The sequence below is a fragment of the Dendrobates tinctorius genome, unplaced genomic scaffold (assembly GCF_039654945.1).
Source record: "Dendrobates tinctorius isolate UK_male_01 unplaced genomic scaffold, ASM3965494v1 ptg000057l, whole genome shotgun sequence".
NCBI classification, from domain to species: Eukaryota; Metazoa; Chordata; class Amphibia; order Anura; family Dendrobatidae; genus Dendrobates; species Dendrobates tinctorius.
The window spans coordinates 31,646,340-31,658,916 of record NW_027361725.1 but is presented as its reverse complement, the minus strand read 5'-3'; the positions used below and the strand labels follow the sequence as shown (position 1 = coordinate 31,658,916).

Here is a 12,577-nt window from a genome sequence, read left to right as displayed (position 1 = left end):
AGCCTTCATTCTCTACATTATGTATAGGAAACTATTATAGAAGAGGGATATCCTTGATTGTATAGCGCCCCCTAAAGGCTTTAGTGATCTTTCTCATTGACATTCCCTTTGTAACTTTTTACCACATTGTAATCTCCCCTGTATCTTGAAAATACACACTTATTTCACCCATCAGAGTTTACATGAAGGCAGAAAATTAAGTTATATTTTTATTACTATTTTTAGTTCAGGGAAATTTTGGATAATTAGAAATGTTTTATGGTTTGTGTTTATATCTTATAAGATAGTGCTATATTAATGTTGTCAGTGGATCTTGATATATTGCGGGTGTAAATACAAGCACATACATATATATATTATATTTTCAGTATAGAAATTAAAGTGACTTTTTTTGTTTTTTTCTCCGTCCAGGACCGATGAGCGGAATGGGAATGAATATGGGCATGGATGGGCAATGGCACTATATGTAACCATTAAATTGCAGAGCAATCACAAACAAGGGGAAGTAAGTATCTTCAGAATGATGTGCCTTATAGACACATAGGGCTCAATTCTTTATAGCTTTTGCACCTGTTTTTTGTTTTGCTGCCTTGCATTTGTTTGTTTGTTTTTTTTGTGCCACTGTCCAATTTGTGCCTTTTAGCCTATTTTATAAGTATTAGCCCGTTGCATTTTTCAGTTTGCCTCTGTTTAAAAGGTTTCCAGATTTTTTTTTTATTATTATTTATTTATTTTTCCCCAATTCATCATTTGAGACTTTTTGAAAAGTCACAATTTGTTGAAAATGTACTTCAGTCCTATGTGTGACAGGTATTTTGGAACAATTTTTGTGCCATTTTGCAAAACGCAAGGGGATTTTTTTGCTCTAGAAAGTTCGTAAACAGATGAAAGACAAAAGTTCATGAACTACAAGCGTCATTTTAAAGAAAACATCAACAAACAGTAAAAAAAAAAGTGACAATTATAGACTGAAAACCGTAATGATAGGATATTTAAGGTAATGAATTAGACAGAACATTTGCATAAAAATGTAGTGACTTTTTAAAAAGTCGCAATTGATGATTCATGTGAAAACATCTGGAAACCCCAAACTCCAAAGACAATGACATACATGGAAAAAAAAAACAGGCGACCACATAAAGATGTAGAGTCGATTGAGGAATTGCAACAGTGTTAGTAGTGTGAACAGCTACAGAGAAACATATATATTTTGATAGTCGATTGAGGACTTGCAACAATGTTTGAGTTGTGAACGGCAGATGTAAGGTTAATCAGCAAACAAGCAGCAGCGATGAACAAGCAAAATTGTTAGTAGAGAAGATAAAGTCGGATGCAACAGCGTTTGTAATGTGAACAAATCCAGAGAAGAGTGTTGTGTTTACTGAAGAAGAATATTTAGTTGCAGGATTGAGTCAAGAAGTAAATGCCAACTGCAGTAACAAACAGGAGATCATTGCCAGCCAAGAGAACTGGTGACACAAACTCCAAGGCACAAGGTAACTGACAACAAAGCTACTTATGGCCATGTTCACACGTTCAGAATTTGGTCATTATTTTACATCAGTAAGCCAAAACCAGGAGTTGGTGATAAATACAGAAGTGGTGACGTGTTTCTATTACACTTTTCCTCTGATTGTTTCCCTCCTGGTTTTGCCTTACAAATACTGATGTAAAATACTGACCACATGCTGAATGTGGCCTATTACTCAGACTCATGAGTGTCAGAGTTGGCCTTAAAAGGACTTAGGTGATGATGTCACTGGAGTTCACCGGGCAATTTGTGACCCGACGTGGAGAATAGAAAAGAATAGCTGCCATACGGGAACGGGAGCAGAGCTGGACCCTGGAGCCGAGACAGAAGTGTAATAGGGCAGTTTGATTTTAAACACCCAAATGACCAAATCCCTATTTTTCTCAGGGATGATAAGCCACTGCCAGAGGATTCTGGCAGCAGCTTTCTTCCCTATCCTATTGCTCAGCTGAACTGGGGAATTTCAGGGAGTGTCTGTCTAAGGTTTGGGCACCTTTACCTCTGCAGTGTCTGGAGGTTTAGGAGCTTAGAGATACACATGTCCTTCGCCCATAAGAATTTTCCATGTGTCACAGCACATTAGTTAGTGTATTATACATGGGTGGAATCAGCAGTCGCTATGTGCTATCTTGAGCTCTACAGCTGACCTTGATCTTCCAGGCATGAACCTGGAATGTCAGAAAATTCATGTCCTGTGGAATAATAAACTAGCCAAGTATTAATCCGCCTGTACTGTATGTGCGCCAGGGCCTGCGTCTCATTACCGAGCACCTAAAGGGTTGTCCTGCCTTTGTCAGTGTCCTCTCTGTACCTGCATCCTGAAGGTGACATGTCTTCCAAGGCATTAAATTCCTTCTGTGAAATTAAACGTGTTTGAGATTAAAAGCTGGAGATGTTGGGGCTAGTGCGACGGTCCTCGGAGTGATATAAATCTGTTAGCCTTGGATGGGTGCCCAAATGATCCCATACGCATAGAAGAAGAGTAGACTCTCGACGACGGTCGTGGCGCTTTGCTGGGGAGATCCTGCCAATTTTATCATCCTATTATATATATATATATATATATATATATATATATATATATATTTTTTTTTTTTTTACATGTTGTGTCTTCCTATCAATCGCTCCACACAAGAACGGAGGGAAGCAGTCAATAAATTTAAAGAGAGACACATTTAGGAGCAAGTGAATATGAAGCAATGGATTTTTCACTGAGGGCTGAATGACTGCACTTGGATTAAGAAATCCATTAGACTTTAAAGCTTCAAGTGTTTTTGACGTATTAAAAAAAAAAAATTGTGTGCGGCTGCCAGTTTCATCCCCTTGGCTGAAGGCAGCAGAGCATACAGAATTGCATATAACATTGAAACTTCTTTGTTTAATGAGGCCGAATATAGGAAGACGTACCTTGATTAAATCATTCTGTATATGTAAATAGAGGCCAGCATTTCATAGCCCATCTCAAGGGGCCGCCGTGACATCCACTGATGGAGACAATTTTCCTATTTCTTCCTCCTTTTTACAAATGCAGTCAGGAAACAGAGAGCAATGTACCCTATAACAGCCATAGAGAAAACATTTTGTCAGCTTGGATAATTCTTAATATAGGCCATATAATTTCTAGCCTATTTAATTACATAACATATTTTATGCTTCATGACCAATTACATTAATAGCTTAATACAGAAGAATATTATCCTCTCTTGATTTGATTATACAGCCACACAATATGGTATATTTGGTACTTAATTATCATCATCCATTGAGTAGGCTGCCGGGCTAGAACAAACACGGGGCCAATGATGCAGCCTGGGATACTGTTTAGATGGCTCCAGCACTTCTGTCAATAATAAGGCTGCACGTCTGACATCTCGCTATCCTCATATCACCCCTTTGTAATGTATAGAAACATCTACCGGACGCCTCCGATATCACAGGTTAAGTAGAGCTGAGCACTGTTGCTGTCTTGGGTGGCAAAAGAAATACATAAACCCAGGCTCAGACTGGCCCACAGGAGAACAGGAAAATCCTCTGGTGGGCCCCTCTTGAAGTCTTGAAGAGTGATCCACCACCCTCTTATATGAGTTGTGCTTGCCATGATAACCCCCTGTGATAACTAATGGCTAGATGCCACACTGCCCTGGAAACTGGTAATATATACAGTGGGGCAAAAAAGTATTTAGTCAGTCAGCAATAGTGCAAGTTCCACCACTTAAAAAGATGAGAGGCGTCTGTAATTTACATCATAGGTAGACCTCAACTATGGGAGACAAACTGAGAAAAAAAAATCCAGAAAATCACATTGTCTGGTTTTTTTTTTCATTTTATTTGCATATTATGGTGGAAAATAAGTATTTGGTCAGAAACAAGCAATCAAGATTTCTGGCTCTCACAGACCTGTAACTTCTTCTTTAAGAGTCTCCTCTTTCCTCCACTCATTACCTGTAGTAATGGCACCTGTTTAAACTTGTTATCAGTATAAAAAGACACCTGTGCACACCCTCAAACAGTCTGACTCCAAACTCCACTATGGTGAAGACCAAAGAGCTGTCAAAGGACACCAGAAACAAAATTGTAGCCCTGCACCAGGCTGGGAAGACTGAATCTGCAATAGCCAACCAGCTTGGAGTGAAGAAATCAACTGTGGGAGCAATAATTAGAAAATGGAAGACATACAAGACCACTGATAATCTCCCTCGATCTGGTGCTCCACGCAAAATCCCACCCCGTGGGGTCAGAATGATCACAAGAACGGTGAGCAAAAATCCCAGAACCACGTGGGGGGACCTAGTGAATGAACTGCAGAGAGCTGGGACCAATGTAACAAGGCCTACCATAAGTAACACACTACGCCACCATGGACTCAGATCCTGCAGTGCCAGACGTGTCCCACTGCTTAAGCCTGTACATGTCCGGGCCCGTCTGAAGTTTGCTAGAGAGCATTTGGATGATCCAGAGGAGTTTTGGGAGAATGTCCTATGGTCTGATGAAAACAAACTGGAACTGTTTGGTAGAAACACAACTTGCCGTGTTTGGAGGAAAAAGAATACTGAGTTGCATCCATCAAACACCATACCTACTGTAAAGCATGGTGGTGGAAACATCATGCTTTGAGGCTGTTTCTCTGCAAAGGGGCCAGGACGACTGATCCGGGTACATGAAAGAATGAATGGGGCCATGTATCGTGAGATTTTGAGTGCAAACCTCCTTCCATCAGCAAGGGCATTGAAGATGAAACGTGGCTGGGTCTTTCAACATGACAATGATCCAAAGCACACCGCCAGGGCAACGAAGGAGTGGCTTCGTAAGAAGCATTTCAAGGTCCTGGAGTGGCCTAGCCAGTCTCCAGATCTCAACCCTATAGAAAACCTTTGGAGGGAGTTGAAAGTCCGTGTTGCCAAGCGAAAAGCCAAAAACATCACTGCTCTAGAGGAGATCTGCATGGAGGAATGGGCCAACATACCAACAACAGTGTGTGGCAACCTTGTGAAGACTTACAGAAAACGTTTGACCTCTGTCATTGCCAACAAAGGATATATCACAAAGTATTGAGATGAAATTTTGTTTCTGACCAAATACTTATTTTCCACCATAATATGCAAATAAAATGAAAAAAAAACAGACAATGTGATTTTCTGGATTTTTTTTTCTCAGTTTGTCTCCCATAGTTGAGGTCTACCTATGATGTAAATTACAGACGCCTCTCATCTTTTTAAGTGGTGGAACTTGCACTATTGCTGACTGACTAACTAAATACTTTTTTGCCCCACTGTAATTGACACACTTAAAATTCCTAAATCTTTATCAATTAACACCTACTCTTAATGTTTATAAAATTGCACATATCTTTAAAGAAGCAGGCCTCCTCCCATCAAAGTTTTATCCTCTTAATATATTGCAGTCATCATATTATATAGCACTGTGTACTTACAATTGCTAATTTTGCCTTTCTACCCAGCTTATTCTTCTCTTTTATCTGCTCGATGTAGAAACAGGAAGTCACTTGTCCCTACACTAATCATTCTCCTCTTCAACTCCTGACCCAGCTTCTCCCTCCTCCCCCATCAGGGACATTTGCAGTGACTTATGACTCATACTGGGAAAATTGACCTCCTTTTTCTACATGGAGCTTAGAAGGATTCAGCTAGTCCGTTATTAATCACGTGGTGTCATAGACCTAATGGAAAAAAGAAGAATGAGATGGGTAGAAAGGCAAAATGAGCAATTGTAAGTACACAGTGCTATATAATATGATGACTGCAATATACTAAGAGGATAAAAACTCTGATGGGAGGAGGAGGGCTTCTTTAATTGCTGTATACTGTGCCTTACCATCATATACATTATGGCAAATGCTGTATGTAAAATGAAAAACCCCAGGATATACACTGTCCTGGACTATGACCAGTGATCTTGTCATGCCCAATATCCAGACAATTCAGGCAATCTAGTGCAGATGACATCAACATAACTCGTTTACAATTTAAAGAGCGGGTCCATTATCTGCCCAAAAATCTACACCCAGTTTAGGGGTCTGTAGGATCATAGGGCTAATTAATTAAACCATTCAATTCCATGTATGGAAAAGCTTATACCTAGGACTAGTTTAAAACTTGATCAGTTTGGCTAACCTAACAATTATTGGACATCTGGGGTGCGGAGAGACCAGATGTCTCCAGATGCTGCTACATCAGCGAGCCCAAGGCACCAGCAGCCATATATTATAACTGGGGCGGCATTACAGATTTCGCATTGGGGCCCATCATTCCCAAATTCCGTCTCCGATCCATATTTATAATAATAACCTGTGCCGGTCATAATTAAGCAGATGTCTCTAAACAGAGGAGATGTGGAGGTTCTTCACCACAAATCTCTGATTCAGCAACTACTGATATAAAACTTCCAATGCTGGGCAGTGTAATAACAATATTCATAAGGAGATCACTGATTATACGTGCACAGATTTCCAAGAGAATATTATTAGGAATATTTTAAAATATCAGGGCATACATGTAGCTCGAAGGGGAAATGCACAGAACATAATCTGTCATGGATACATATGAGAAGGTTACACGATCCTGGACCACCACTGATTACTGGAAGGCCACAGCTCTACACACCATTTAAAGAGGACATGCCCACCAGGTCAAAAGTGTCCAGTTTTTGTGCTATTCTTGCTGTTCCCCTGTAAATTTGTTTTTGTTTTTTTTTTCGCTTTTTAGAATCCCCATATGGTTCCAGAGATACAGCCCTTTTTATCTATAGGACTTTTATCAAGGGGCTCACATGATTCTTAGGGTGTGTGGAGCACATGATTCCTTGGGGGCGTGGTTCAAATGATTCCTTGGGGGCATGTATTTAGGCTGCAATGCAAATTGCCCTGTGAGTCACGCCCACTACGTAAAGGCCATAAAATGAGTAACAAATAAAAAGGTCCATATCTCTGGAAAGGTATGGGGGATTAAAAAAAAAGTACTCAGGGGAGCAGCGGGAGTAAAATAAGAGCAAGAATTGTCCACTTTTGACCTGGTGACAAGTCCTCTTTAAACATCTCTATGTGGTGCTAACGTGGTCTCCCCTCTGTCTAGACCAGCAGTATAAGGATTCACACATACCCCCCTTTCAGAATAAATATGGGACTGTATCTCTGATGAGTTCTACAACTCTAGCCAATGATGGAATAATCACTACTAAGAACATACATCTTATACAAAGAGGTTTTAGAAAATGTTTCTACAAGGAATCAGGTCATAGACATACATGCGACCCCACAACATATTGAGGTTCTGATTTTTACCAAATTAAATCCTACAAAAGGATGATGAAGGCAGATTTATAACCATGATTCTTGTCTATTGGTACACCGCAGCTAAAATAAGTATTGAAAAATTATTTTTTATCATTGTATATATGCATGATGGAGACCCCCTTAATTCACACTTTCCTTTTTTTTTTTTCCATAGGTCTGCAGTACATGCCAGGGGACTGTCTTTCTCAGGGTGGTCCTACGAGTATCAGTTTGGTACAACCAGCTCACACTTCTCCCCAGTTGGCATCACACCCTTCCTCGAGACATGGACCACCAGTGCCCTGCATCTACCATCAGCCATCGTGACACATGGAGACTTTGCTTTCCCAGGGATGGCCATGTCTGCACAACCACCCCCATCACTAAACAACCCCAACTCTTGGGAGTCTCATCCTGTCCAGGAACCCCATCACTTATAAGGAACCTCAAGGGAAAAAAAAAGATAATATTTTAAGACTTTTGAACTTTGGTCGGTTTTCAAATTCCAGACAGCTGTGATTTTTTTAAATTTTGTCAATTTTTTTTTTCATCCACAACAAAGGACCAATGAAACAAGATATAAATGTGAAGTCATGGGTTCACTTTAATGCCCATTAAAAAAAAGTCCCCTCTGGAAGCAGAAAGACTCAGAGATATAACTACTGTAGGATAAATCATAGGAACTAAGTTAACTTGTACATTTCGGTTGATTTAAATAGTTTTAGAAGAGACAAAAAAGAGATATCCTTGTTTTTCCACACTATGTGTGTTGTTCCCAAATGAATGACTTGGCTCAGCCAGAAACCCCCCCTGTCCATGGAAAGCTACAGATTATTTTTACCTGTGACCAGCGAAGAACTAGGCCAAGACCTGGACTAGAACCATGGTGGTGACACATGTCTGTGCTCCTGTCCCTCAGCACTAAGGACTCTAATGATTGGGCCAGAGATACAGATATGACATGGACAAATGGAGGCACCATCCTAGATGTGGACATATGGAATAGGGGGGCCTTCCTGCAATCTGGTCTTTGCACCAAATGACAGACTGAACTTAATTGTAAACTCAAAGATTGAAGAGTGAGTGAGCGTACGTCAGCGAGCGCGAGTGCGGAGAAGAGTGTGAGCGAGCGCGCGAGGGAGTGAGTGAGAGCGAGGAAGTCAATACTGTAACAAAATTTGTTCAGAGTTCGTTCTATTAATGTTTCATGTTAGATATTCTATGTGTTACCTCAATTGAAAAAAAAAAAAAAGAATGTTCTCCTAGTAAAAACCTGCTGTGGGATTGGTATTGTATGTCCATGGATAATTTCTTTCTCAGCACGTGTTCCTCATTAGAGAAAAATGCTGTTACCTTTAAGCTTTGTCAAATTTACATTAAAATACTTGTATGAGGACTGTGAGTTTATGTTTAAAGAAAAAAGGTGTTACAAAAAATGCGGTAATAAATATTTCATTTTGGATTTTTTGTGGGGTTTCTGTGTGGACTTAGTTTGGTGCTACATGATGTCATTCCAAAATAACACCTAAAATAGAAAAGTCAATATATATATCTATCAATGTGTATGTGCATATATACATATATATGTGTGTGTGTGTGTGTGTATATATATATATATATATATATATATATATATATATATATATAAAATGTATGTGTGTGTGTGTATATATATATATATATATATATAAAAATGTATACACTATATATACATATATATCAGTCTCAATGTGTTTATTATATACATAAATATTAATGTATATATAGTGTATATATGTGTACATATATAATATTTACATATATGTATTAATATTTATATATTAATATATATCTGTGTGTGTGTATGTGTGTGTGTGTGTGTATATATATACTGCTCAAAAAAATAAAGGGAACACTAAACACTGACTGAGCAGACAAGTGTTCCCTTTATTTTTTTGAGCAGTGTGTATATATATATATATATATGTGTGTGTGTGTGTATATATATATATATATATATATATATATATATATGTTGCAGAATAATCAGACAATGCTTCATTAAATATCACCAAATCCACAAAGCCATGCCATTCACCTCCAGAGATGTGCACATAAACCACACCATATATCATCTCTACCAAGTAAGTCTTTCTTTATTCCATATTTTATGTTGTTTTAATTAAGTTTTGCTCATAATCAATTTCTTTTTAGATTCTTTAAAAAAAATCCATTTATTTTGTAATTATTTAATTATACTATGTGTTTCTTTTACTTCTCTAGCACCATATAAATTATTAATTTATGAAGAGGGACATTTTTCGTTTTAGTTCTTTTGTTAACATTTGTGCATCATTTTATAATTTTATTGTTTTCGATCTACACTACACATTGTATCATTCTTCTTGTCATTTTTTGTAGTTTTGATAAAATGAACAGATAGATAATAGCCATCCTCCAGGATCCACAGCTGAATCACTCTCACACACAGAGCCGCATCATAGATCTTTCTGATTAAGCTCCAGTTCATATGCCCCTAACGAATATTCTGTGCGGCTTTGAGATTACTTGGGAAGAAGAAGAAATTTGGATTTATCTTGATCAAATGAAACGAAGCTGATAATGATTGGGGTCCGTTAAATGATCCTGGTGCGACATTTCCAGCGCTGATGTGTGACTGCGGGCGCTAATGTCACCGCCGCCCGGCCGGGAAGTGGTTAATGAAGAAGGGGGTCGCTGGCGCAGCTGTTCTGTGAGGAGGGGGCTAGGGATGGGACATTCATTCTCTGCTAAAGAATTTCACACACTCAACAGAATTTACCTCGAATAATATCATTGTGGCGCAAATCACCGGCTAAAGCGCTGGCAGAAGCCGGGCGGTGCCGGAGTAGGGAAATGGGCGCAAAGGAGATGGAACAAAATGAGACATTTTTAGAAAAGTCGCATCTTAATTTTGACTCATTCATTGATTTGAGGAAATCCGCGAGGCCGGAAAAGTCGCCTCTGACAATAAAGTCGCAGAAATGTCGCACGTTTGCTTGACCCTCCAGATCTGCATTTCTCATGGCAGTGGGTGCAGAGTTCTGCTGCTGCTGCTCCTCTTGGATCTGGAGCTTGGAAAGGCGATTTTAATATTAATAGTTTTGGTGTAGAACAGAAGGGAGTGAGCAGCCTCCTCCTCCTCCCCCAGCCTGCTCCCTGACAGGGATGATGGATGAGCCTGCTTGCTTCTCATTTCCCAGCCTCCAGCCCAGCACCACACTTACTTCAGCTGCAGCTTCGGGACACGGAGAGCAAAAGAAACAAACACCCTTTGGCCTCCACGCATCGATTTCTAAATCATTAGGAATCAATTACTGCTCTCAATATTTCTTATTTTGCTTAAATAAAATATTCAGATGATGGAAAAGGCTGCAGATAAGGAGAGGCTCTTACTGGAAATGATCCCCCGTCAGGGTGGTGCTGGGGTAACCTTGAGCCTGTTCCTGGAGATATAGGTAGCATCACATACCAGGAAAAAGCCTGCAACTAATGGGCTGCACAGGGCAAGCAGCAAGCACCCAACCCAGCACAGCACCCAGCTCAGCACCCAGCCCAGCACCCAGCCCAGCACCCAGCTCAGCACCCAGCCCAGCACCCAACCCAGCACCCAGCCCAGCACCCAGCCCAGCACCCAGCTCAGCCCCCACCCCAGCACCCAGCCCAGCACCCAGCTCAGCACCCAGCCCAGCACCCACCCCAGCACCCAGCCCAGCACCCAGCTCAGCACCCAACCCAGCACCCAGCCCAGCACCCAGCCCAGCACCCACCCCAGCACCCAGCCCAGCACCCAACCCAGCACCCAACCCAGCACCCAGCTCAGCACCCACCCCAGCACCCAGCTCAGCACCCAGCCCAGCACCCACCCCAGCACCCAGCCCAGCACCCAACCCAGCACCCAACCCAGCACCCAGCTCAGCACCCACCCCAGCACCCAGCTCAGCACCCAGCCCAGCACCCACCCCAGCACCCAGCCAAGCACCCAGCACCCACCCCAGCACCCACCCCAGCACCCAGCTCAGCACCCACCCCAGCACCCAGCCCAGCACCCAACCCAACACCCAGCCTAGCACCCAACCCACAACCCAGCCCAGCACTCAACCCAGCACCCAGCCCAGCACTCAACCCAGCACCCAGCACAGCACCCAGCCCAGCACAGCACCCAGCTCAGCACCCACCCCAGCACCCAGCCCAGCACCCAGCTCAGCACCCAGCCCAGCACCCAACCCAGCACCCAGCCCAGCACCCAGCCCAGCACCCAGCTCAGCACCCACCCCAGCACCCAGCTCAGCACCCACCCCAGCACCCAGCTCAGCACCCAGCCCAGCACCCACCCCAGCACCCAGCTCAGCACCCAGCCAAGCACCCAGCACCCACCCCAGCACCCACCCCAGCACCCAGCCCAGCACCCAGCTCAGCACCCAACCCAGCACCCAGCCCAGCACCCAGCCAAGCACCCAGCACCCACCCCAGCACCCACCCCAGCACCCAGCTCAGCACCCACCCCAGCACCCAGCCCAGCACCCAACCCAACACCCAGCCTAGCACCCAACCCACAACCCAGCCCAGCACTCAACCCAGCACCCAGCACAGCACCCAGCCCAGCACCCAACCCAGCACCCAGCCCAGCACCCAACCCAGCACCCAGCTCAGCACCCAGCCAAGCACCCAGCACCCACCCCAGCACCCACCCCAGCACCCAGCTCAGCACCCACCCCAGCACCCAACCCAACACCCAGCCTAGCACCCAACCCACAACCCAGCCCAGCACTCAACCCAGCACCCACCCCAGCACCCAGCCCAGCACTCAACCCAGCACCCAGCTCAGCACCCAACCCACAACCCAGCCCAGCACTCAACCCAACACCCACCCCAGCACCCAGCTCAGCACCCAACCCAGCACCCAGCTCAGCACCCACCCCAGCACACCACCCAACCCAGCACCCAACCCAGCACCCACCCCAGCACAGCACCCAGCCCATCACCCAACCCAGCATTCAACCCAGCACCCAGCACAGCACCCACCCCAGCACAGCACCCAACCCAGCACCCAGCTCAGCACTCAGCTCAGCACCTACCCCAGCACCCAGCCCAGCACTCAGCTCAGCACCCAGCCCAGCGCCCAGCACCCAGCACTCAGCTCAGCACCCACCCCAGCACAGCACCCAGCTCAGCACCCACCCCAGCACCCAGCCCAGCACTCACCTCAGCACCCACCCCAGCACCCAGCCCAGCACTCA

General features: G+C 43.5%; 1 protein-coding gene across 7 annotated transcripts in view; it reads left to right on the top strand.

Moving 5' to 3' along the window:
• The window catches only part of MEIS2 (Meis homeobox 2), a 203,823-nt gene extending 196,192 nt beyond the window's left edge, over nt 1-7,631 (top strand). For all 7 annotated transcript variants that reach the window (XM_073577884.1, XM_073577887.1, XM_073577885.1 and 4 more), the window contains exons 12-13: nt 412-505; nt 7,495-7,631. In XM_073577884.1, the coding sequence (XP_073433985.1) occupies nt 412-470 (59 nt within the window). In that variant the 3' untranslated portion in view covers nt 471-505; nt 7,495-7,631. The remainder of the gene's footprint in view (nt 1-411; nt 506-7,494) is intronic.
• Nucleotides 7,632-12,577: the final 4,946 nt, after the last annotated feature.